The sequence below is a fragment of the Equus przewalskii genome, chromosome 19 (assembly GCF_037783145.1).
Source record: "Equus przewalskii isolate Varuska chromosome 19, EquPr2, whole genome shotgun sequence".
In the NCBI taxonomy this organism is placed as follows: Eukaryota; Metazoa; Chordata; class Mammalia; order Perissodactyla; family Equidae; genus Equus; species Equus przewalskii.
In genome coordinates, this window is record NC_091849.1 from 19,875,926 (window position 1) to 19,903,113 (window position 27,188).

A 27,188-nucleotide genomic window follows, 5' to 3' on the forward strand; every position below is an offset into this window, starting at 1 on the left:
GTGATCTGGTATGCAAGAAGCTGTCCCATATCTGACTTTCTTTTTCCCCAAATCTCCTCATCTCTGAATGGTGAAAGTCAAGTGTATCTTCGTCTCGCTGGAGTCAATTTAGAGATCTAATCACCAGTCTTGTATGTTGATTTTAAAGACAGTTTTCTTAGTCTGCATTTTGACCTCAGCAGTTCAGTATTTGATATGTTGTAACCTAATACAAAGCAGAGAACTCTAGGTGACTAATTTTCCATCTTTCTCTGTTGATTAGTGAATGATGATAATGAAAATTCCTCTTCCGTTTTCTACCTTTTTCTACTTCACCGTGTTGCATGCTTGTTACAATACCTCTTATTTTCTCTTAGGGAGATTGTTCTGTGCTTTCTTCCAGACACAAAATAAATAGCAAAGAGATGATGCAGCATTGTATACTATAGAAAATGCTGGGCTAGAGAGCTTGGCACCTGTGAGCTATATCTGATTCACAAAGTAGCCTTGAGCAAGTTATTTAAATTCTCTGTGTTGGAAACAACAAAAGTATATGTGAAAATGAAAAATAAGGGACTATTATCAACATCCCTCGCCAGAGTGGTACGTTTGTTACAATTAATGAACCTACATTGACACATTAATGGGGGAGGCTGTGCATGTGTAGGAGCAGGGAGATATATGTGAAATCTCTGTACCCTCCTCTCAATTTTGCTATGAACTTAAAATTGCTCAAAAAAAATAAAGTCTTTAATAAAGATAAATATATAAATAGGAACTATGTGAAATAAGATTATTATAGCTGCTATTTGTTATAAAGGTGATAACAGAAAAATGCATTTCTTCCATGGCCTTTAGAATAAGTTATAGAATTAAATTCTCTGAGAATTAACCTCACTGATGATTGTATTCCAATTTAGCAATTTTTCAAAAAGTATCAGTGCATGACAACATAACTGCAAAAATATAACTATATACTTGTTAAAAGAGCTAGTTCTTTCATTCATTCATTCAACAAATATTTATTGAGAACCTTCTGTGAACCAGGCATGGTATTCGGCAGGATGGTTATAATTGCAAAGAAAAAGAACAAACTCTCTAATCTCATAAAATTTAGAACCTTTTGAGCTTTTGTCTAGGTTATTTATTTCCCTTAAAATTTTTTAAGCTATCAGCTGGCTCCAGGTAAATAGGATATTTTGTCCTGTTACCGTAGCACCATACATATATACTGTTCTAAACTTCACATTCTCCTATGTATTGTTTAGTAGCAGAGAATTGTTTATTATTATGATTCTGATACGTTAATGAAGAGGTACTCATTTGCAAATAACTGTTTAATCTGTAATTAAAATCTGGCAGCTCTCTTAAAAATAAAGACCGTTAAAATGCATAGTCACTGGCCTGCTATATTAAATATGCAATTGCAAACCATTAAGAAAGGCATATCCTATTTATCACTATTAATGAATCTTTCACCCTGGTCCCACTGTAAGCCCTTGATGGTATTCCTGTCATCCCATCCATATGCTTCTAAAAGCATTAACTATTCTTGAGTGTGTGCATGCCTTAGTATAAAATCAGAATCTCTGGGTTTTTTTGATCACATATAAGCAAGCTAAAAAAAAAACCATTATCATTACCATATCCTCATTAAGATGATAGGCCCCTGACCATATCCTAATGTTTGCTTAGCAATCTGAAATTCATATATGCAAAAAGAATTTTTCTTATCCTTTTGAAAGAAGAATGATAAATATTTATACACCCTTAACTCTTTCAGGCAGACATGGGATCATGTTTTAGAAATGACAAGAAGCTGCTCAGGGGTTTTTTTCCCCGCATAATTCATCTTTCCAACAGCTACTGAAAAAATGAATTGTAGATTTATCAATGTTGGACGGTTTTCCTTCTTTCTCCCCATTAAGTGTGCTTTGTCTTACCTCTCTGAAATTCTTTTGAGTCATAGCTTTGGAAAGGGAGCAGGAAAGTTCTCTCTGCTTTTCAGGCAGGATTCCTCAAGAGGGGCAGCAGCAGGCCGGGCAGGGGTGTTGACCTGTGCTCCTTAAGGCCAGGATCCTAATTTCTCCTACAGCCTGCTACTTTGTTAGTGTGTTTAGCAACAATCTATACTCAAAATAGTCATGTATCCATACAGTATTGCTTTCTAAAAGTTATACCTGTTCTGAAGCAGTCATTGGATCAAGCCCCAAGATAGTTTTCTAGTTAAAATTAACATTTTCTCTTGTCTGCTTGAATCAAGATATCCAGTAGAACTCATGTTGAACTCGTGAATGTCTTTCAGCTCACAGAGCTATCTTCTTCTTATCAATGGAAGATGCAGGAAATCTTGGAATTTACTCCTGGCGGTGGCAGGAGTGCTCTCAGCAGTATTACCCATACTAATCACACTTTTCCAGCACCTACACTGACTCCCAAGAGCTAGGTTATTAATCTGAAGACAACTCAAGATTCAAGCCAGGTTATTATTTTGATTATTTCTTTCAGACAGGTAAACTGAATCCCCGAAATATTACTCCTGTTCATTCTTTCATCCATCCTTGCCTTTAGCAAATATTGTTAATCCCAGACTATGTGTCAGCTCTGAATGTGAAAGGAAGGAAGAGTGGTAATGAGGTTTGCCAAGCTGTCAGGCAAGGGCCGGGTCCCACTGCGCCCACAGGACGCTACTGCTACTGCTATTGCTGCTGCTGCTGCCACCACCACCACCACAACCTCTGTCAGCAGAACCTCCCTCTCTACTGTGGCCCTTAACATGCACTGCAGCACACCTTGCTGGCCCTGCCTCCTTGATGGAACTCTTAATTTAGAAATGAAGGATATGGGAGCCATTATTGGTTTCACCCCCCCCCCTTTTTTTTAGATGAGGAAACTGAGGCCCAAAAGTGAATGATTCGCTCCAGCTGGTTAGTAACAGAGGTAAAACTAAAGGCTTCTTGACTCCCTGATTAGTACTCTTCAAGGTCATATCCTATTGGCTGGAGTTCTGTCTTAAAAGGGAAGAAGATTGTACCAATTGGTAAAATGTTAAGGCAATAGCCTGAGACTGTGGTGGTTATGAGAGATCTTGTCACTCACTGGGGATTAAAATACAAAATTATTATGCTTTAAAATATAAAGCAGTATACAATTCATAATAGTGTGCATACTAATTTTTGGCAAAACTTTAAGGTGGAAATAGGCAGAAAGACAAAAACAATTACCATGTCATCTATTAAACAGGAGAAATTCAGTGGGAGAGAGAATAATAAAAATCCCCTCTACCTGTAGGATGGAGGGTAGGAACGAACTGTTGAATGCTGAGTAGTTCACCACATAGAGAAGCCCTTTTAGGATTTAAGTGGGGTCCAAGTTTTATTTTAACTGTATACTGCCGCAAGCAGAGTATATATAGCATTAAAATCTCTCACCCCAGGTCTCCAGTCTGTGACGTTAATGACTTGAATATCCTCAAGGTCTCTCAGTTCCTGCAATGCAATAACTATGCAGCAATTTGGAAAACCCAGACATGCCAAGAGGTTCAGTAGGTTTTCCCAGCTACTCGGTGAGTTGGCTCAGTTTCTGCTTTTTAGTCTCAGTAATGATTGCAGAGGTTCCTGTCCACATCTGTGATAAACAGCTTTTCCTAGAGCAACTTGCAGACATGGTAGTGTTCAGATTTAAGTAGACTATGTAATATTGTGTTTGACAGGAGAGGCCATTAAAAAAAAATCAAAGCAGCCCTTATGACTAGATTCCTTTTTGAAAGGTGTTACTGATCAAAAAATACAGCTCAGAATTGGAAATTGGATTAAATAAGTGCATCCTTTGTCTCTCCCCTCCCCACTCGATCCTTCCCCCAAAGTAGATTGATATGAAAAAGTACATAGCATTACTTGAAGCTTTCTTCACCCTAGAAGAATATTTTTATTCTTGGTTTAAGTAGAATCTTTTATTCTTGGTTTAAATTCATACAAAAACTATCCACGTATTCACCTGCAACGTCAATTCCTTGTGTTGAATTTCATGTATTTTCTTAGTTGGTTAACATCAAGAGGAAGTAGGAAGAGAGGATAGGTCTGAACCAAACTACTCCCATTTAAATTGCATGATGTGTATATGTGTAAATGTGTGTGTGTGTGCGCACTCACAGGTAATTACTGGGTGCAATAAAATTTGGTAGAATTTCGATGTAGCTTCATTAACTCTGAGACAATGGAGTCACATTAAAGGAGAAAAAATAGGTGAAGACAAAGATTAATTTTCTTTAAGTAAAGACATTTTAGGAGGAACTAGTATTTATTTTTTTAGGTCATCATTGCCATTTCTCAATATTATATACCTATAAGCTGCATGGCAGGACTTGTATGTGCTTGAAGAAGCTGCATTTGCACAGCGGGAGAGGAAATCGGAATAAAACATTGAGATGCAGGTGCACAGTAATACAAGTGGGCTCTTTCCCCTGCAGCCTGAATGCCTGGCCAATAAAGCTGAAGCTCTGGAGCTGAGCTCTCAGGGGCTCCCGGAGCTAAGCCAAAAAGCGTGGGGGTGGGGGTGGGGGGGAGCAGGAGAGAATAATTGTTATTCAGTCTTCTTTAATGAGATGTATTGCCCACTGCTGAAAGATTGTGGCAGTGTCTTTTGTTATGCTAATTAGACACCATTAGAGCTTGGCTGTCTTTGATTTCTGCTTAATCCTTTCTGCTTCCTCAGCCTCAATCCTGACTGGCAAATGGTTGAAAGATGGTAGGGTGTACTGCACGTGTTGTTTATTGCTCAGGTCTACGCTGAGTTCTTTGGTAACAGGACTGGTAATGAAAGATTTATCTTAGCAAAGACGGTACGTATTTTGGACATTCATTTTTGTTTTTCTAAAAATGAATTTGAGAATGATCAATTTCTGCCTAAGTCCAAACGTCATTGTGTTTTATCTGGTTGCTTTTGCAGCCACACAAAATGGGAAATGTACAGATTGGAAAATTTAGATGGCCTCTCCTTGGTTGCCTGGATTTCCCTAAAAACAAGCAGCAAGTTGATCATGCTATAGCTTTTGGTGAAGCTGTGGTCAACCAGAAAAATGGAAGCAAAAATAATTTAAAGATCAAAAAGAGAAATTTAGCAATACAAAATTCCTGCCTTTACAATTTATTAATATATATGCATTCTTTCCTAAAATTAAAGCATTGCATTTACATGATTACTGCAATTAAGAGTGTTTGTGGTAAGATTAAAAATATTTTCTTGAAAAATGACCAATATGGTCCTTTCTAAAATAGTGAAATAAGGGATTTCTGCTAAATCCTTAAAAACTAGATGACAGTGTTTTAGAACAGCCCTGTCTAGTAGAAATATAGTGTGAACCACAGATGTTTTAAATTTCTGGTAGCTGTTCTATAAAGTAAAAAGAAACAGGCAAAATTCATTTTAATATATTTTATTTAACTCAATATATCAAAAATATTAACCATTTCAATATGTAATATAAAATTAATGAAATAGTTTACACTATCTCTTATTTATGTTACGTTTTTTAAATCTGGTGTGTGTTTTATACTGGGTGTGTTGTACAGCACATATCAGTTGGGATTTGCCACATTTATCTGCTCAACAGCCATGGGTGGCTAGTGGCCACTGTACTAGATGGTACAGGTTTAGAGTAATTCAGTAATTCACCACTTGCCTAAAAACAAGCTTCAGGATAAACTCTATTTTTAATGTTATGGATAAACACTACAAGTGTGTGACTTTGACCACGTCACTTAATCTCTAAGGGGCTTTAGTTTTCTCATCTGTAAAATGAAGAGTTAGAACTAAATGATCTATTAATTCCTCCACCCCGCCAGCTCTGAATTCATGATTACGAAATTCGCATTTAGAGGCTGTGTAAGCTAGAATTTATCTATTCACTCCTATAATTTAGTATTTGAAGAGAAGCCTTCTTTGCCACAAAGAAAATTGGAAGGTGTCCTGCATACCACACCCACACATCTTTTCCTCCAAATGTCTGAACCTTTCTTTGAATTCTTCTGAGTCTTATACTGTTTCGATAAAGTGTTTGGTAGTGTAGGAGACTGAAGTTGCCTGGCTCTCAGCATCCTTGTTCAGTACTTTCGGAATGAGGGCTTTGAGCAAAGGTATGAGGGGAGTTGGTAGTAATTACTGCACATTATTAGATTACATAAACACTAAATCTCTAAAACTCAGTCATCTGTCTTTCTTTCTCTGTGTAATCAAACTCATGTATTGCATCATCAGTGAAACAAGAATTCTAAAGACACTTCCTAAGAAGATACAGCAGTCCCCCCTTATCCACAGTTTTTCTTTCTGCAGTTTCAGTTACCTGCAGTCAACCGCATTCAAAAATGTTAAATGGATGGGGCTAGCCCAGGAGTGAAGCCATTAAGTTTGCATGCTCCGCTTTGGCAGCCCAGGGTTCACCAGTTCAGATCCTGGACGTGGACCTGTGCACTGCTTATCAGGCCATGCTGTGGCAGACGTCCCACATATAAAATAGGGGAAGATGGGTACAGATGTGAGCTCAGGGCCAGTCTTCCTCAGCAAAAAGAGGAGGATTGGCAGCAGATGTTAGCTCAGGGCTAATCTTCCTCAAAAAAATTTAAAAAATTAAATGGAAAACTGCAATAACTCATAAGTTTTAAATTATGCACCATTCTGAGTAGCGAGATGAAATCTTGAGCTGTCCCGCCATGGACATGCATCATCCTTTGTCCAGCATATCCACACCGTACATGTTACCTGCCCTTTAGTTGCTTAGTAGCTGTCTTGGTTATCAGATGGACTATCTCGGTACCACAGTGCTTGTGTTCAAGTAACCCTTATTTTACTTAGTAATGGATTCAAAGACAACTTTATTATTAATTATTGTTACTCTCTTACTGTGCCTAATTTATAAATTAAACTTTATCATATCTATATGCGTATAGGAAAAAACATAGTATATATAGGGTCCGATACTATCCGTGGTTTCAAGCAGCTGCTAGGGGTCTTGGAACATATCTCCTCTAATCTGTTCAGTAGTTCTGAGCTATAAGTGTAGTCACCTCTGTGCTTTTATGTGAAGCTCATCAAAGAAGATTGGCCCAGACTTCCTGAGTAATGACTGATAGAGACCAGTGGGAAAAGAGCAGGAAGGTGCAAGTGAATGTAGATAATTGTTGCCTCTTAGAGTTGAACTTTTAATAACGAAGAGTTCCAGGGGCCAGCCTGGTGGCACAGTGGTTAAGTTTGCGCGCTCCACTTCAGCGGCCCAGGGTTTGCCAATTCGAATACTGGTGCAGACCTACATACCGCTTATCAAGCTGTGCTATGGCAGGTGTCCCACATATAAAATAGAGGAAGATAGGCCCAGATGTTAGCTCAGGGCCTATCTTCCTCAGCAAAAAGAGGATTAGCAGTGGATGTCAGCTCAGAGCCAATCTTCCTCAAAAAAAAAGTTTCACACACATATCCTATTAGAGTCCCACTTAGTTATCCCATTAATAATACGTCATGGATGGATATTACTGGCAACATCTGGCCATAGGGCTTTAGATAGTTTTAAATGTTCAGTGTTTTCCTCTGCTGCCTGGGCATTGTAGAGCTTGCCTGGCATGGGAAAAATAGATCTAACCTACTTGCACCAGGTCTGTGATAAGGAAGGGTAACTTGTTTGGATTTGTTAAGAGAGTGGATCTTATGTGTTCTTACCACAATTAAAAAAAAAAAATCAAGGCTGGCCTGGTGGTGTAGCAGTTAACTTCACACACTCCACTTCGGCAGCCCAGGGTTCACAGGTTCAGATCCCAGATGCAGACCTACATACCACTCATCAAGCCATGCTATGGGGGTGTCCCATATACAAAGTAGAGGAAGACTGGCTCAGATGTTAGCTCAGGGACCATCTTCCTCAAGCAAAAAGAGGAAGATTGGCAACAGATGTTAGCTCAGGGCAAATCTTCCTCTCACACACACACACACACACACAAAAAAAAAATTCCACAAAAGCATTGTAGATAACGCCTTAGAATGTTCTAGAATACTAAAAATGTACAGGCAGGTGGTTAAATCTTGGCTGTTTTTTTAATTGGAAGTTCAGTCGGCACTCATATGTAGATCTCTGCTGCTGGAAAGAGATCAGGTCGGCATATGTCATATAACTATTTGCTGTCAAGAATTATTTTAACCAGATCAATAAAACACCATACTGTACTATTACTGTTAGTTCTCAACCAACAGATGAAAATACTTTTGTTATTACAAATGGCATTTTGCCTCCAACTGGGAAAAGACTCCCATGGGTTGTCTTTCTCTTACTGAGGTGAGCACATGGCTGGAAGAAAACCAACCAGCAATTGAAGAAAACAGCACACGGGGCTGTTGTTAGAAGAAATTTCAATCTGATTTGATTCAACAGAACCACCTTGGGTCTGGTCTTTGCATCTTGCATCATTGCTTTGGGAGGAAGGACTTTCAAAAAGCTAAATTGTTTTTCAGTTTTTCTTCATGTTCAATATTCAATAGTCTTTTCTAATAAACACTCGTGGTAGTTAATGGATATGTGTAGATGAAATACTTAGAGGTGGGGATAGTCTACCTCAAAGAAACATTCCTTCCCTTTTGAATATGTTTAATCCTACTAATAAGTAGAGCTAAAGAATAATTGTTTTTTCACACAGAAGATACTGTTTTTAAAAAATCTAGTAGAATGTTTTTCTGTCATTGTTTAAGAGTCAGATACAAGTCCATTGACTTTGAGAATAAACTGTCCAACATCTTCTCTCAAGTATCCTTAAATAACCAATAAAATGATGGCAAGCATTTTGAATAGGATGGACTTAGAGGCCCATTACTTGTTTTCTATGCTATCATCATTTTTGACACACAGTCCTGTGTCATGGCCCTGTTTCATTATAGAATGGCATTGTAGAGTAAGGATGATATTAAATTTTAATGTTATTGCTATTATTACTGTTGACTGTTTTTAGCGTAAGTATGCCTTGTTCTTTAATTCCAGCTTCTGCAGGGCCAGAAAACAGAAGTGTGCATAAACAGTCAGGAAAATTACCGTATACCCTGGAGACCCAGCATCGCATGCTCTGCCTGTTGTGAATGATGAATCAAAATGGAAAGGTTATCATTTTCATTAGCTAGGAAAGAACAAGACCATACTTTTCTCCAAGTGTAATTACAGTGGTTCACTGGCAACATTACACTGCAGTAATTAGTCTAAAGGTGTATGTGAGGGCAGGCTTTTGCACAGACACTAGAAATATTATTTCAGAGTTTAAGGTCACAGCCTTGTGTTTAACATGTTCCAGGCAGCTTAGGAAAAAAAAAAAAAAACTAATTTGACTGGAGCTAAAGAAAGACATTTGACATTTCCCAGAGTCATGCATTCAGAAACCAGTCAGGTAGAAAAATTGTATTTTATTATCTACAATAAAAAAAAAAGAATTTAGCTGCAGAAGTAGCATGTCAGAATATTTTGTAGGATAAACAGAGATAAAATTCAAGTTTATTAGGAACGTGATATAAATAATTATGAGAGCTTTTGATATGTATGTTTTAATCTCCATTTTTTTCCTAAGGCAATTGGACAGAAAAATTAATTGCTAGAAACTTTTCAGGGGAAGCGAAATAATGTCTTTACCTTTTTATAACTGTTTTCAAGAAATACATATTTCTCTTACACTGGTCCTCAAATTTCTCTCTGTCCTTTGTGAATGTTTTTCGATACTCTGAGCAGTTTTATTGAAATAGTGAAATCTCTCTAACTTAACCCTTCAGAAAAGAAACTGAATTATAATTATTTTCCAAAGCCACAGCTCAGGTTTTCTGTTTAAGTAAAACAAAAGTGAGAAGGAGAAAAATAAAACTAGTAAAGAGAAAAGTAAACTTTACATAAGGTTTATATTTAAAGTCATAGAAGAGTTTAAAAGAAACCTTTTGCTTCTAGTCCAAGGAATACTTATATAAGTAGCATTTCTTACTGGGTTAAGGATAGAAGGCCAAATATTCTATGTCTTTGTTTAATTTCAGTATTGTCTGCCTGTCTTGAAACAATTCCTTTTAGTTTCTCTCTTTAAGTCCTCATAGAGCCATATAGAATATTGTTTGTTTTAGGACAAATGACGAAGTAGAGTGTACTTGAATGAGCATTCATTCAGCAACCAAACTCTCTTGGAAACTGCTGCTTTTTTAATGCAAGTGGGTGTTTTATGTGTGTTCTCTGGCCATATGGTTAGAACTGATGTTTCTCACAACTTCAGGCACTTGGGAAACTTTAAGCATAGATGTGACACAAATACCACAGCTAGCTGATTATGTAATGGATTGAAAATTCTACCCAAAAGTTGAATTTAAAAAACATTGCTTTTTGTTTGTCACAGATGTTTCTCTACTAAAGGAGAAGTCATGCACTGCAAAATTAGATCCATGATGTCGTACATTTTCTACAGCTAGCGATTAAAGAGGAGGCATCAAGCAGTGGGAATGGGGCCAAGACTGCCTTTTCTTCTCCGCCACTGCCACTAAGCAAATCATCACATCTTGCCGGACTTTAGTTTTCTATGAAATCAGAGATTGCTAAGCCCTCTTCAGGTTCTTACCTTCTTTGTCTATTTAGGGGAATATTGTCTTTATTTTCCGCCTTTGTGGTTAAAAAAAAAGTATAAGAGCTTTTCTCATATCTTTTCAACAAGGCCTGGAAAATTGTACCACACTCATTCTTTCACAGCCGGGCCAGGGCCATAGTTCCCGAGCGTTCTATGAGATCACCAGTAATGCAGATCTTGTGGGGGCTTTTTCTGCACCTTCCTTCTCTTCATTGACCCAATCTGTGAAATGGAGGGATCGTTTCACGTGCCTGTTTTTATTATACGTTTTTTATAAAGTGTCTTTTTAATGTCAGGTTAAATGAACTAAATGAAGTTCTGCGCATCCTCGGAAGAATTACTTTCTCCGCTGACATTTGAGGAGTAAATTACAAAGTATGCTTGGCTTTAAAGCAGGTACCAGGACTGGCAGCCACTTCAGAAGTCCTAACAAATGTCCTGAGGGGCAGATTTTGTCAATGGAAACTGAGTTTTCCATAGAAATGCTAGAGCATGGGTTTCTGTTTCCATCCCAAGTTCTTAAACTCTAAAATGTTATGGGAATTAAGTAAGCAATTTATTTAATCATCTCTATAAATTATATACCTATAAAACACATCAGAAGGAAAAGGGACGTCTTTCTTGGGATTATAAAAAAGGGGTTTGTTAGAAAGATTTTGACAGGCTTCTTTAGGTTCAGGTCACTTGATAGTTTTTTAAGAGACTTTGTAAATATTTCTTTGGTGGTATTAAAGATCAGGTTGTTACTTCAAGTGCAGCAAGAAAGTAGCTGTAATTTGCAGAGGGCTTTAAGCATACATTTACTGTAAGAAAAGAGAGCCTGGATTTAGAGTACATATTTCCTTCATCTGAAACCTTGCCAGCATACCAATCCCTAACCTACAGATCTACCATGAACGATGACTTAGAATTTTGGAACAGAAAGGTCCTTTAAATATTATTATCCATTTCTTCTTCAGCCCCACTCTTCTCTCCCCACCTCCATGTCACTGCTACCAAACTCTCATTTTTTCCAATGAGGAAAGTGAAGGCCGAAAACTTAGTCAGATCTCTTTTATCTTAAAAATAGTCTACCCAGACCCTATGTCTTCCCACCGTACTGCCCAATTCAAATATGTGGCATTTGATGATTGTGAATCACCTTTCTTCAGACTCCTCTCCCCTAGGTTCTGCTAGAACCATGCATTCCCGCTTCTGACCATTCCTTCTGCTTCCAGATGACTTTCCCCTTTCTTCCTGTGCTTGATCCAGTTATCTTGAAGCCATCCTCTAGACTATTCTTTAGGTTTACAATTCCACTTGCATCTTAATCATCTCTTGCTGAACAGCCACATTGTGGTACCAGTCACAAAGTTTATGAAAACTGTTATTTTCAACGAACTCTTATGTATTCACAGGAGCTTGTTCATGTTTTAAATTACACAAGCAGCCTTTCTGTTAACTTCTTCTGCAAAGGGCTGGTCTTAAACCAGTGATGGGACCTTGCGTTCCTATCAGTGGTTCCAGCTGTTAGGCAAGGTTCTGCAGTGACGGTGAGGTAGCCATGGAAGCCTGCTTCTCAGCAGAATATCACATGGGTGTAGATGATACAGAATATCAGATGAGGCACAGTGTATTCTCCATCATCCTCTGTATGTAAGACAAACTGATCCCTTCTAGAGGATTAGCTCCACCATTAGCATAGTAGATAGCTGGTAGTGGTTGTCCTAGTGGCCTAAGGATATCTGTAGTCTGGCCCTTTTCTCCAGATGCCTTGCTTTTTTCTGAGACTGGGAGTTCCTTGCTGGATAGCAGAGGCATTCTTAGACAAATCGGGATGATTACCCTAAATCTTGCTCTATGCGGGTCTTTAACCACCGTAGATTATCCTGTGGGATTGGGAAGAAAACAGTATAGGGGGAGGTGGCTTATTTAAAAAAAGATTTTGAGGCTTCATATACATACCCTTGGCCCATAAATTCCTTGATGTCACTAAGGCAAATTTGCCTCTTCAAGAGTTCCACCTGAATGCCCTTCCTTAACATCATTGTTGTTTTTAACGTTATTTGAAATAGTTGATTCTCTTAAAGATGGTATTTGATACTCATTTCATTACAACTTCATTCTTAATAAATGGTCTTCTGCATATTTTCTTTTTATTTGTCTTTGTTGATTTTTTAGGGAGTGAGGATAGATTGCAGCAGCTTTTGATCAAAGTCCTGCCTTTCTTATGCTCATTTTTGCTGAGTATCCTCTGGGGATCTTTAAGAGCCTCACCAATGAGACAAAAAAAAAAAAAAGGAGAGGTGTTTGCCGCTATAAATGACTGCACATAGCAGTTTTCCTGAATCCCTTTGGCAAATAATAGTCAAATACTCCCTGACAAATAGTTCCCTGATAGTTGATCGAAAGCCCTGCCCTCTGTGTATAAACATAGCGAGTCTTTCTAACTCTATGTGTATATGTTACTGTCATCATTATTATCTCCAGATAAAACAGAACAGCCCCCAAATGATGACTACAACTATCCACATTAATTCTTACAAGAGGAGAGAAGCAGCATACATTTTCAGTGGCTCTCCAGTCTCGTATTGTTGTTAATTTCCTGAAAACTTAATGTTAGATGAAGTGTAATTGCAGATTTCCTTAAGAACCATTGACAAATACTTATCCTAAGTTGTAAGCAACTCACACTGTGAAATGTGTGCAAACAGTCTAAGTTTCCTTCCAGAAGAATATACTTCAGTGAAACCCAGTATTCATCCATCTTTTTTAATAAACAGAGCCATTAAAGCTCAAAGTAGAAGTTGGGGGAACTTTCTGTTGTTGCAACTTGATTTTTAAAAGAGATTAATGTTGCAGGAACTTTCATTGGTTTTCAGGGATTTAAAAAAGTCTGTGATAAGTATCATCCTAGAGACCTTACAACCTTTGGGTAAGGGGGCTACATTTTGAATGAAACAGTAAATTACGGTGTATTTAGGTATTGGCATTGTATGCTGGAGAGGGGAGTCTGGTTGGGGGTTTTTGGGTTTTTTTTAATTATTAGGTAGTCTATTTAGTGCAGCTGTGTTTATGTTTCCTAAATGGTAACTGCCTGAACAGGGTGACAAGTTCCTACGTCTGAGAATAGGGATTGCTTTTACAAAGTCTTCTTGCCAACGTGCTTTAATATAGAGGGCTGTATTTTTCAAGTAGCAATGGCAAAAATAATTCCGGGCCTAATCATTCAATACAGCTAGTTTGCTACATCAGACATTTTGACAACCTTGTAAAAAAAAAAGTAATTGATACTTTAAATGTTGCGTTTCACAGTAAAATAAACTTTGAAATGGTAGAAGTTTCTAGAATAATCACATTTATTTAACTAGTGTTTTGGCTGATTTAACTTCTTGATTATTAAAAATGCATATTTAGATCGTAAATGTAGATTGATCCTGTAGAGAATTAAGAATCCCATATTTTTGCTTATTCTTTAAAAAAAAAATGAACATGTGGTCATGGCTGCAACAAAGAAGAGACAGTTGCCTGTGACAAAGAAAATGTATATAACAAGTAGATCTGTGAATTAATCAGTAATTTCAGAATCGTATGCAACATGTGAAATGTTTATGTGAAGGATTTAATGACTAGTGTTGGAGGCATTTTCTTTAGTGTTACATCCCTCATAACTCAAATTAATGTTTATTACTACTCTTTCATATTGCCAAAATATTTTCATGAATTTGGATTAGTAGCAGCTTGTTCTGGCTTGTTTTCCAACTTTGTTTCAAGAAACAAAGTGATATTTAAAAGATTTTTGTATGTCTTAGAAGCCTTAATTATCTTACTTCTGTTGAAGGAGGAAATAAGATCAAGTTTTGTTTCATGGTTATGTAAGGAAGTAAGATTTTATACTATGCTAATTTTATATTACTACATAGATAATAATGTCTTTCAGGAGATTTGAATCAGTGATTCTTGTGTTAGCTGTTAAGAAACTAGCAATCTAGGGTCTACTTTAAATTCAACAAGACACTCCTTACTGGTCTAGGACTCTTCAGACTGGCATTTATTTTGGATTCTCAGGTTTACCCTTATCTTTCCTTTTTTCTCCCCTTCTCTCCACAGGTTGGTGAAAGACAACAAGTGTTAGTAACAGAGGAATCTTTTGATTCCAAGTTTTATGTTGCACATAATCGATTCTATGAGCAGGTAAGAGACACTTCCAGATTCTTAAGATTTCTCCAAAATGAGAAAGAGTTCTAAGAGTAAATCAGTTTAAGCAAAAGGGACACGGTGGGGGCTCAGGTAGCAGGGAGGGCGGGCTGCAGAATCTTGTCACAGCAAGGCTATTTTATAGCATCAAGCCAGCCAGGCTAACATGGGGCTTATCTTTGTGGCTTAGTCTACAAAACATTCTATACAAAGGAATAAGTGTGTTTTAGTCCTCATGAATCTTTGACAGGACCAGCTTTAGGGCTTTTAGGAGTTTAGAACAGGCAATTATCACTGCCAAAATTCCCACAGCCTGGCAAAGTAGAGGGGAAAGTTCTGTCCAGAAGACAGGAAGCATGTCTGCATGGGCAGCATCAGTGTGGAAGGGCAGGGATTTCCTCTCAGCACTCACGTAGGTTTTTGGTTGGTTGGTTTTTTGTTTAGTTTTAGTATTTGTTTTTGTTTTTTTTTTTTTAACTTCCACCCTGATAAAAATGCTGGGGGCAAAGAAAAGAGTCTGTTCCATGGACTCAACTCAAATAGAGTGAACAACTCTGGAGACCAGTGTGAGGATTGAACCAACTTCACTTTGAGAGGTTTTTTTTGAGGCCAGCCCCAAGGGCTCCGCACTTACTAGCTGCCTTTCCCTGTCCGAGCAAGCTAGCATGCCTTGCCCCACCCGTAGCCAGACTTGTGTTTCAGCATTTGGGATTCCACTTTCCCCAGGTGGTAAAGCAATTCAGAAGTGACTGAAGAAAACAGAATGCCTCCTTCAAGGGCACGACCCTGGAAAGGGCCAAAGAGAAGACAGAATATGGCCTCCTGGATGGGAGACTCTCCTGGGGGCATAGGGATTTCATGGGTCATTCCTGGATTGTATTAACTTTTCTTTATATCAAATGAGTTTTCCTACTTTTGTGTTCCTTTCTCATTAAATAAGAGGTGAAATTTTTTTCTGTGGGTCATGGCTAGAATTAGAACTTGGGCAGACTCTTAAGGCCGGCGTGGACAAGTCAAGTAGGGGGTGGGCCAGGAAAGCCGACAGACCATGTCAGATGGCAGGGAAGCAGTAGCTGAAGAAGCCTCCAGCGTTGATGTTCCACGTGGAATAATCTCAGACTGGGCACTGGGTCCTCAGGAAACGTGGGGGAGCTTTTCAAGGCCCGGACTAAACATGCCCTGTATGGTACCCAGGAGAGTCTGCAGCTGAGGAAGGATTCCCAACACCCCATGTTTGAGCTGCATCTCTTCCCCATTTTCCATCTCATTAATTGACTCCAGAGAGCCATTTTCCTATTCAGGCCAACCTTCTGCTCAGCCCTGGGGAGGAGCTTGATTGTCTTTTGGTTGCCTCTTCCCTCTCCTTTCTCTTGCCATCTGGGTTTTTGCCTCAGCAGGGAACTTCTTTCCCCTTCATTTTAAAGGCAATGGCATGCCTCATTAGCTGTTTCCTCCAATTTAAAGCAGTCAGGCTTTTTCCAATTATTAAAACTGGAGGAGAACAAACACTGAGCCCTTCATTCAGATCAAGGCAGCAGATCAAGGAGAGTTATTTTCCCCCAGAATAGTACCAAATCTCCCAGGGACAGTTTACTCTAGAGATTTTCTTGTTTTATAAAAACTGCTTTAAAAGGGCTTTCATATCCTGATACGAAAGCTCTTTTAGTTCATTTGCTTGCCATGAGTAATTCGCCACCCAGGTGACCTTTTTCCTATACTTTGATGAAGCAGTGTACTCAGTGGTCATAAAAAGTCAAACTCAGAAAGACCAAGGTCCAGTTTTGCCTCTCAGAGAAATTAGCTGTGGAACTTGGGGCTCTCATCGGACTTTTGTCTCTACCACTGAGCATATCAAAGATTTCATAGAAGTTATTTTTGTAAAAAAGATGAGTTCCAGAAGTGAAGATTGTATCTAGATGTCAGAGTCTTGCTGGATTAGAATTAGTCTATTTATTTTGGAACCTAACTTTGAAGAGATTGGCAAACAGCTACAATACTAAAATAGAAGTGTGAGGCGGACATAATGCATACAAACTACCTGTAAGTCCCAAAGGAGGGGAAACGTTTGCTCGAAGTAAACAAGTACCTTTATCAGAAATCTCTGGTGGAAGGAGACCATCTGACAGTTTCCTGTCAACTAGCCAAAGTACTCTTCAGAGTAGCTGATTCTGTATGGAGGAAGAACTAACAAATGCGTGCATTTTATAGTAGAGTGAAAAGAAATGAATGGCAATCATTAGTTAAAGGAGTTATTTAACTCCAAACACCAATGTTTGGGATATTGAAAAGGTTTCTTTTAAATGTTCTTCCCCTTTCCCCAAAGCAGATGCTTATGTGCACACTCACACTCACTACACACGTATACACACAAACATGTAGGCCTTTATTTGAAGAGTCTACTCCAGCCATTAGTCTGACAGCTAACTTGGACGTTATTAAAAATGTAAGGCTTTCATCAGTGTTGTCTCAGTTTTCTTCATTGCATGGGACAGCCAAGAGCAGAATATCAAAGGCCTGTCCAGAAGTGACTGGCTGACTGCTGGGGGATTTCCCAGGTCTGCCTTCCACATGCCTTAGGACAACAGGCGTCCTACAATGAAAGAGCTCTATCTACAGCCCTATAGCTCCTCCCAGAAATGCCTTCCCTTCCTGGTAGATCCCCAAATCCTTGGACAGCTGGAAGATAGAGCCCACTTAGGATGGGATCCCAGAATAGAAAAAGGACATTAGAAGACAACTGAGGAAATCCGAATAAAGTATAGACTTTAGTTAATAGTAATATGTCAATATTGACTCATTAATGTGACAGATGTATCATACTAATGTAAGATGTTAATAATAGGAAAACTAAGTGCGGTGTATACAGGAATTCTTTGTGCTATCTTTGCAATAATTCTATAAATCTAAAACTGTTCTAAAATAAAAAGGTTATTTTAAATAACATTAAGCCTTCTGAAATTTTTTTAAAGGTTTTAGTGCCAAAGAACCCCACGTTCATGGGGAAAATGGTCGAAGTGGACATTTATGAATCAGGGAAACATTTTATGAAAGGGCAGCCAGTGTCAGACGCCAAAGTATACACGCCATCCATCAGCAAACCATTAGCAAAAGGAGAAGTCTCAGGTTTAACAGAGGTGAGTAAAAGACTGTCCCCTCTGCCCTGCCAGTAAACAGCAGCTGTGGAAGCACAGAGATTCCAGACCATGTTTCTGTTATCGTTTATAGTTTCCTTTTTATATATGCATGAGGCTTTAATCCTTTCTGACGGATTGAAGTCTGAATGAGAAAGATGCATTTTTGCTGATGCCTGTAGCTTGGCTTCTCTGCCTGTAAAGGGGATAAGCTGTTTCTGCTTCTAGGCTAGTAGCAGAGGGCAAAAGCCATCATTTTCAGGAGAAAGATTTAACACGGAAGATGATCTGATCCGGTCTGTTTCTGTGTCAGTAGATCCTGGGTGGAAGGAGGTGAGGAAAGGAATAGTTTTTGGCTTTATGAAGCTGTTTATAATACAGTAAAAACCTACCGTTAAACAGGCATTAAACCATGTCAGAGTATGTGGTTATGGTGCCTTTCTCTAGGGTGTTAGCTGAATATCTGCTTTAGTCATGTGGAGTGAAAATTAAACATTTTTTTCTTTCTATAAAAAAGTAACCTGACCCCTATTTTATACCTTGGTAAATATGGCTGTTTGCCAAGCTCTCTCTTACATTTCATTGAGCTACAGCTGTAAAAGCCGATGGAGTGTGAAATGAAAATGTGTATCACCTTTCTAAGCATCATTTGATGTCCTTTCTCCAACACAATTGTTAAGCGCTCCCAAAAAAAGTATATAGCAGTGACTTAACATACAGACAAAAGGTAAGTGATATTTATCTGGCCATCTTATTCCGAAGTTGTTTTAATACATGTATTATGTTTTCCCTCAAAATAAATTGCAAGGGCATGTTAATTAAACTTTGGGAAGAGTGATAAAGAGGGTGCTTTTATCTATATTCTCACTTAGTGTGGTGATGGACTCTGGTATCCAAACATGGGTGATACCTCTCACGAGCTTGACAAGTGCATGTAAAGAATCCGTGTGCCCAGCCATCTGACTGATAGTGGAATGATGTAGACTAGCCTTTGTCAAAACCCTGCCAAGTGTGTCATCCTGCTCAACCAGGGGTGAACTGTAAAACTTGATAAGCATAACCGTTAATGTTTGCTGTTTAAAAAAGTTCATACTTGGGGCTTTGGATGGATGGCCAGGAAGGAACAGAGTGATCCAGCATTTAAATTATATTGCTAGAGATTTAGCTTTTGATATGTTAGCTAATACTTAAGAAACTTTTAAAGGAAGTTGACTTATTTTTTTATTTTTCTACACAGGGTGTTTAACCAGGTTGATTTTATGTTGCCCCAGTGGAAAGGATTTCACAACAAATGGGCAGTAGTGGGCAAAGGATTTTTTCCAAGACCCAACCTGATTTAGTTCCTTCATGTATGCCTGTTAAAAGGAATAGTGTTTTAAAATATCATCATTAATAATACAGAAATAAGCAAAAGTAGTACTCTTTTATTAGTTCCATAACTATTACTTTCTAAAAGGGCAGACCCATTTAAATGCTATGGGCAGGCTTTTCTACTCTCCTCTCCCTTCCTCTAGCCTAGGAAGTAGTGTTGTCATCAGTTCTACCACCAGCCTCCTCTGAACCAGGATGGCCCCAAAGTCCTGGGTAAGATGAGGATAAAGATCAGTTGGCTGCTGGCCCTTCTAGGAATAGTCTTATAGCGTGCATGAGGCCATAGGGTTAGGAATATTGATTTGCATATTTACATTAAGGGAAACATCAGGCAAGTCTTTCATCACCATTTGTGACTTCATATAAATTACTGAACATAGCTTTACTCTTCATTATTTGTCAGCTTTTAAAGATATGCCAAATTCAGGGTTGAAAAGCCTTCTTTAATGAATTTGTCCTGGTGTTACAAATGTTTTTGCTGATTATATGAACCAATATAAATTAAGCAGGAAGAGAACAGCTTCCATTTTTATAGGATCTGTTGGTAGATGATAGAGGTTATAATCATGTCTCAGACTTTTTGAGATCTTTGCACACTGATAAAAGTGCTGGAACTCTTAAATGAAAAAAATGAGCTTAACTCTGGATGAAGTGTGACCTTGGGGTCAGATGGACCTGGGTTTGCATCTGGACTTGCCAATTTACACTAGGCATGTGACTCCTCCAAGCTTTAGATTAGTCTGTTAAATGGGAATAATAATGGCTATCTCATAGGGGTTGTTCAAAGGAATACATGGAATAGTGTATGTTCACCACCTAATCCTATGCTTAGAACATAATAAATAGTGGTTATTTTCCTTTCCTCCAAATATAGCTGCATCTGGAAAGAGGAGACTCTAAAGATGACCTTGGTACTAACAATTTTGGTTTTGTTAATTATTTCAGCCGTGATCATACAGTACGCATTGTATATGTTGGAGTCGGGGGTGAATTTCTCTATTAGGATAATCTCTTTAGTGCCAGAGAACCAATCCCATCAGAATTTCTATCTTTCTGAATTTTCTAGGCTTTTCCTGTGTTTTTGTAGAATGGTAACCTCCTCCTCATACTTTGTAAACAAATCTAGAAAGGCCAAAGTATCTAAAGCAGACTGTTGTGCTAAAAAATTCTTTCCCATAGTAAATGTATTTCCTTAACTGTGAATTTTATGATTATTCTTGGATTTCTTTTGTCTCACTTTAGGCCCTGTTGACCTCTTTTGGTGAAACTAGTGAGAGGTACAACAGACTAGGGGAAGAAGCACAGGCTGGGTGGGAGTCCTGACATCTAGATTTATAGGATTCTGGCATTTGTGGTAACAGACTTTGTGACCTTTTGTATATCACTTAGGTTTCCTGAACCTCAGTTGTCTCTAAGATTCTGTGACTGAAATATTTCATTTGACAAAAATGGATTGAATGCCTGCCCTGCGCCAGGACTTTGAATTCTATAAATATTAATAGAAATCAGGCCATGTTATTTTCAAATAATAATAGGTAAATGCCTATAACGTGATAGAAAAGGAAAGCTACAATAAAGTCAAAAGGTTACTGTCCTCTAACAAATTATATTCTAATGGAAAGAGCATATAGTAAAATCTTTTTATGATTATCACTGATCCTCTTTTCAGTTTGGTTGGAGGAATAGAGGAAGAGAAGAAGAGGAGGGTAGTCAAGAGAAACAAAATTAGTCTGATTATTTTTAGGGAAGGTGGAAGCCCAAATGCACTTCCAATGTAATAGCGAACATTTTTGAATAAGTATCACTTAAGGAGAATTAATTTCAGAAAATGGTTATGTAATAATTATCCAATGGGTGGCATCATAGAGTTCAAAGGGATAAATATAAATCAAAGAAGGGATAGATCATGAACTTTTCTATGGAAACTGTCAGGGGATTTTGTTCTTAGGATGAAGAAGAGATAGGAGGCAGCAGGGGACACACAAGTTTTTGTAGATGTTCTAGGACAGTAATTCTCAAGTGTGGTCCCTAGAAGTGCAGCATCAGCGATGTCTTGGAACTTGTAAAAATGCAAATTCTCAGGCCCCGACCCAGACCTGAATCAGAAACTATGGGAGAGGAACCCAGTACTCTTTTAACGAGCTCTCCTGGTAATACTGATGTACACTGAAGTTTGAGAACCACTCTTCCAGGAAAATAATTCTCAAGTGGGGAGGAGCGTTTGATATTTGAAAAGCAGTTCTAACATTTTAATGTAATAATACCAAATTTTCACAATACCAGCTTCAGAAAGTATAGTTGAACAACATCCCCTTGGATGCTTGAGATTGTCTCTCATCTATATATTAATAATTCTTCAGAAGGGGGTTATAAAAATGGTGGTGGGGATAGGCAAAAGCTGTGTGTATGTTTAGTGAAAGGGGCCAGAGGAATAGCAACTTTGAGGAAAACAGTTTTAAGATGTTAAGAGCATGATATTTTTACCATGTTCACACATGGAACCTAAATTTGTGGTAACATACCCTGTTTAATGTGATGATCTTTTTATACAATTGAAGTTTCCTTGGAAAATTGCTGTGCTGTTCAGTCATTCCATCTGAAGAAAACCTTTGGATAAGCGGAGCTGATGTCACCTGTGCCAATCCATGACCATTCAATAATATGAAAAATTATTTGAGAGCCATTATCAAAGATTGGGATCACAGAATTGTTTCATTTTAACTCTATTATGGAAATTTTCTATTACAGAAATTTTCAAGCATATTCAAATGTAGAGAGACTAGTATGACTCCATGTACCCATTACTCACCTTTAACAGGTATCAAGTCATAGCTGATCTTATGTCATGTGTGTTCACATTCACCTCCGTCTCCCCCTGATTCTTTTAAAGAAAATCCTATTTATCATTTCATCTAGAAATATATCAGAAAATATCTCTAAAAGGTGAAGATTCGTTTTAAAAACCTAATCACAGTACAGTATCAAATCTAAAAATAATTAACATTAATTCTTTATCCGGTCAGTGTCAACTCAATGTTCTAATTTTGCTATTTTTTAAACAATTTTTCTGAATCAGGATGCAAATAAAGTCCACTCATTGCAATTAGTGTGTTTTGTAAGTCGTTTTAACCTATAGGCTTTCCCTTTTTTCTCTTTTTGTATTGCCATTTATTTGTAAAAGAAACCAGGTTATTTGTCCTGCAGCATTTCCCACAGTCTGGAATTTGCTAATTACATCCTCTGATAGGATTTAACAGGTTTCTGTGTTCCCCATTTGTTTTATAAAGTGGTAGTTAGATTTAGAGACTTAATCAGATTCAGGTTTGAGTTTTTGAGAGGCTATTTTCATGTGATGCTCTTATGAGGCATATAATGTCTGGGTGTCCTCCTTATGTGTCAGTCAATTTTGGGCATTGCCTACGATCATTGAAGTCATTAGGGGTTTCAGAATGGTAGGATTCTAATTCTGTCTTTCCTTCCTCATTTATGAGCTAAAAGTACTCCTCTGAAAAGAAACGTTCTCTTATTTTTATTTACCCCAAGGTACAGTTCATACAGGAAAGGTGAGATAAAGGTTTGATGCCTGCTCTCTGTGAACCAGTTTCCAAGATTTGAGTTGATTCCTCAGCATCCTCCAAAAGTAACCAATGAGGTTTTTTAGTATTATAAACTCATGGATTTTTTACATATTTGATGTGCTTTTATACATTGCAATTATTATATTTAATTGGTGACTCAAATGGTTGCATTTTTGGACAGTAGAAGCTCTTCAGATTGGTTTCTCAATTCTTGTGACATAGCTCCTTGAGATCTTAATAGTTCCTTGCCTTCTGATATGACAGGATGTTCCAGGCTCATCTTGGACACTCTCTGCTCCAGACCTGGAATTAGCCATGTCTCCAAGGAGCTCTGGTTTCTTTTAGTGAAAAACAGTATTTAGGGACTATAGTGTACGCTGTTGAGTTGGTCATTGTTCTTATGCCTTTTGGCAGGTGGAGCTAGAAAACCCTTTTTTTCCCCCAATCATACCAATGCTTTCATCCAGGTCAAATTTAGAAATTTTCTGTCTGGCATCTGTAACTTTCCTTCCATTCCAGTTCCCAAAAACACAATTACTCATTTGCTTTATCCTGTAATACCCACATAACTGTCTGATAATAACCGCACTAACACTACCGCCAACAATATAATCATTGAAAGCAGTTTAAGGTGTGGCAGGTAGTTTTGTAGTTGTTTTGTTCTTAGGGTATATCCCACTAGGAAAGTATAGGCAAATAATGGTTTTAAAGTTTCCTGAAAATAGTTCTTCTCCATGTAGTTACGCCAACAAATCAGTACACACTTAGGAGCATTTGTTTTCCTTTGTTTTAAAAAATATTTTTAATTTAATTTTGTTTCATAATTATGTAAAATACTTTGCAAAATCAAGTCTACAAAAAAGTATGGTGTGAGAAGTCCACCTTCTACCTTCTACTTACTCCTGTTCCCTCCACCCTGCTTCCTCTCCCACCTGTTTAAGGACTTTTGTTTGTTTTAGTTTATTCTTCCAATGGTTTGTTTTAACAATATGAACAATACATAGACATATTTTTTATCACTTTTTTCTTAGATAAATGATAAACACTTTGCTATTTTCACTTAACAATATATCTTGGTGGTTACTACTCCCTAGCCATATGTAGAAATTCAGTGAATGTTTCTAATGATTTTTGTTAAGCTTTTAAACAAAATACATGAAAGTCTATATTGCTCTGTTATCTGAGAGGAATAGTACTACCCTGTCTGAAACCCAACACCTTTTTGGTCAAAGAAAAGATAGGTAGAATCACCTTAAAGAGATTACTGTCTCCCAGGCCGGCAGGAATTCACTGCAGTGTGATGGAAGGCATTAAAGTGGTGAGAGAAACAGTCAGAGGGTAGGAGTAGTCAGACATGCAAGCCAAACAAGCAAGGTCCAGAAGCCAACGTTGGCAGCGAACACTTGCATCCTGGAGGAGAGGATGCTTTGACAAATGGACTTCGAAAAGTCTGAAAACCATCCCTATATAGAAAGGAATACATCTAGTTATCTTACCTGGTACCATTGTACATCTGATTCACTTACTTCCCTTTGTGGAGTCCATGATTACCAGGCGAGAAATTAGGTTTGTTCAGCCTTCTATAAATGTGCTGTTGATAACTGGCATTCTGGTTTTATACGCTCGTCTCCTGTGTCTTATTCATCTGGTCTCTTCTGTGGATGCTGAGCATTTCAGTTTCTGAGCTTTCAGGGCGGTGAGCCAAACCCTGGGCCATGTTAAATCCCCCCAAGGCAACAAATGCTGCCTCCTGAGGCCTCTTGAGAGACCACAAGGGATTTTTCCTCTCAGTACCCACTCGGCGTTGCCATTGGCTAAATACTCCGTGCCTACTGCTATTGACTCAAAGCCAACAATTATGGAGTACTTATTGTGAACCAAGCACTGTGCTAAATGTCTCGCGTGCATTCCCTCATATCATCCTCATAACTATGAGGAAGATACTGCTCTTATCCCTATTTCGGAGATGAGGAATCTGAGCTTCAGTAACTCAATAGATAACTTATCTTGAGTCACAAAGTTAGAAGGTAGAAGAGGCAAGTCAGGCTTTATATCTAGGTCTTACCAACTTTCAAGCCTGGTTTTGTTTTTGATTTGTGGTAAAATATACATAACGTAAATTTACTGTCCTAACCACTTAAGGGTACAGTTCATTAGTGTTAAGTGTAGTCACATTGTTGTCAACCAATCTCCAGAATTCATTTCATTTTACAAAACCGAAACTCCCTCCCCCTGCCCTGGCAACCACCATTCTACTTTCTTTCTCTGAATTTGACTATTCTGGGTACCTGATATAAGAGGAATCGTGCAGTATTTGTCTTTTTGTGACTAGTTTATTTCACTTAGTATAATGTCCTCAAGGTTCATTCATGTTGCAGCATGTGTCAGAATTTTCTTCCTTTTGAATGCTGGATAATATTCCATTATATATTAGCCACATTTTGTTTATCCATTCATTCATCAATGGACACTTAGGTTGCTTCCACCTTTTGGCTATTGTGAGTAATGCTGCTATGAACCTGGTTGTACTCCTATCTCTTTGAGACCTTGCTTTCAGTTCTTTGGGCTATATACCGAGAAGTAGAAATGCTAGATTATATGGTAATTTTATTTTTAATGTTTTTAGTAACTACCATACTGTTTTCCACAGTGGCTGTACCATTTTACATTCCCACCAACAGTGCACAAGGGTTCCACTTTCTCCACATTCTTGACAACACTTGCTGTTTTCTATTTTTTTGGTAGTTGCTTCCCTGATGGGTGTAGGTCAAACCCGAATTTTTAAGCCCAGGTCCATAATGCCTTTCCCTTTTGAGTTACAGAAGTCTTATACGCTCGCTTCTGGACTAGTAGCTTCCTTTATATACCAGATTAAGGTTACACTGAATACAAAAAAAGAGAGAAAAAAATGAGAAAATGGATAATATTAATCATTTTCTCTGTGCTCTGTTAAAAGTGCTATTCAAGTTATAAGTCTGCCTTAGGAAGACAAGAGAATATGAACACTACTGCTGCTTGATAAAGGCTAACTGGTTTTGCTACTGACGTTCTTTCTCCTTTTATGGCCCATGTTATAACAAATCACTTGACTCCTACCAAGATCAATACTTAAGAAGTCAGAGCTATGTTGTGCCTGGGAGAAGATGGAAAAGAACAAAATTCTCTCCTACTTCTAAACTTATAAGGAGTCAGTTTTATTCCAAAGTTGTTCTCATTTTGAGTTTATTCCTAGTAATAAAGAATCGCTTTAAAGAAAGAAGAGGCAGGGTGGCTTTGTGGAAAGAGCTTGAGGATTTGGAGTCTCTCACCCTGGGTTCAGATTACAATTACAATTCCTGTGATCTTGTGCAACTTACTTCCTTGAATCACAGTTTCTTCATTTGGAAAATGGAGATAACAGATTTGCAAAAGATTAAATTAGATAATGTGGACAAAGTGCCTCGTGCATGATAGATATATTCGTATTTGATAAAGGGATTCAATAAGTATGCCTTTAAACAGCAGTACTTTCCTGGCTTTTATGTAAATTTTGTTTACTTTACTTTTTTTATAAGATACCTTGCTTCCGTTGGGTTTCACTATGCAATTATAGTATAGTATAGTATAGCAATTAAGAACATGGATTCTGGATTCTGATCACTTGGATTGGAATCCTTGGTTCACCACTTACAAGAACTGTGACCTTGGGCAAGTTGCTCAACCTCTTTCCACCTCAGTTCTCTCCTCTGTAAATGGGGATAATAACAGTACCCACCTGATAGGATTTACATGGAAATGGCTTAGCAGTCAATAAACGTTGGCTACTATTACTATTATCAATTTGTGTACATGCTAAGGCATTATTTTACTTTAAGCAATGAAGGTTAAAGTTGCCCAATCTTTTGTCATTTCAAATGTTGTAATCATCAGCAATCGATTTCCTACAAAATGGCAAATGAAGCCAGATCACTTCAGGAGGTTCCTCCGCATAATGAGAATGACAAATTAACAGAAAGAGGCTCAGTAACAATCTCATAGCATTGGCTGTTCTTACTGACAGACATTTATTCCTCTTATTCTTTAATGCCCCTTTAAAGGAGAATGTTCTGGAATGGAGACCTGGACCTACCATTTTGTTTCTCACGAGTGAAGGGAATGCTCCCCCAGGGTGCCGGGCTGCCACCTGTTTCTCATCTATTGGGACTTTGATCTAATAATAGATTTGCTTGAGCAGTTAGATAGCTCAGCACCAACACAGTCCACTGCACTTAGAAAGGAAGCAGAAATTTTAAAGGGTGCCGTGGTTTGCCTCATTACCAGACAAAGGGGCAGCAGGATATTCAGGTATACTGAGTTTTATG

The 27,188-nt window shown here is 38.0% G+C and overlaps 1 protein-coding gene across 12 annotated transcripts in view; it reads left to right on the forward strand.

Annotated features, from left to right (window-relative positions):
• Positions 1 to 27,188, forward strand: part of CDKAL1 (CDK5 regulatory subunit associated protein 1 like 1) — a 610,652-nt gene that overhangs the window by 559,741 nt on the left and 23,723 nt on the right. For all 12 annotated transcript variants that reach the window (XM_008518334.2, XM_008518335.2, XM_070584147.1 and 9 more), the window contains 2 exons: positions 14,682 to 14,765; positions 17,738 to 17,902. In XM_008518334.2, coding sequence (XP_008516556.1) covers positions 14,682 to 14,765; positions 17,738 to 17,902 — 249 coding nt within the window. The remainder of the gene's footprint in view (positions 1 to 14,681; positions 14,766 to 17,737; positions 17,903 to 27,188) is intronic.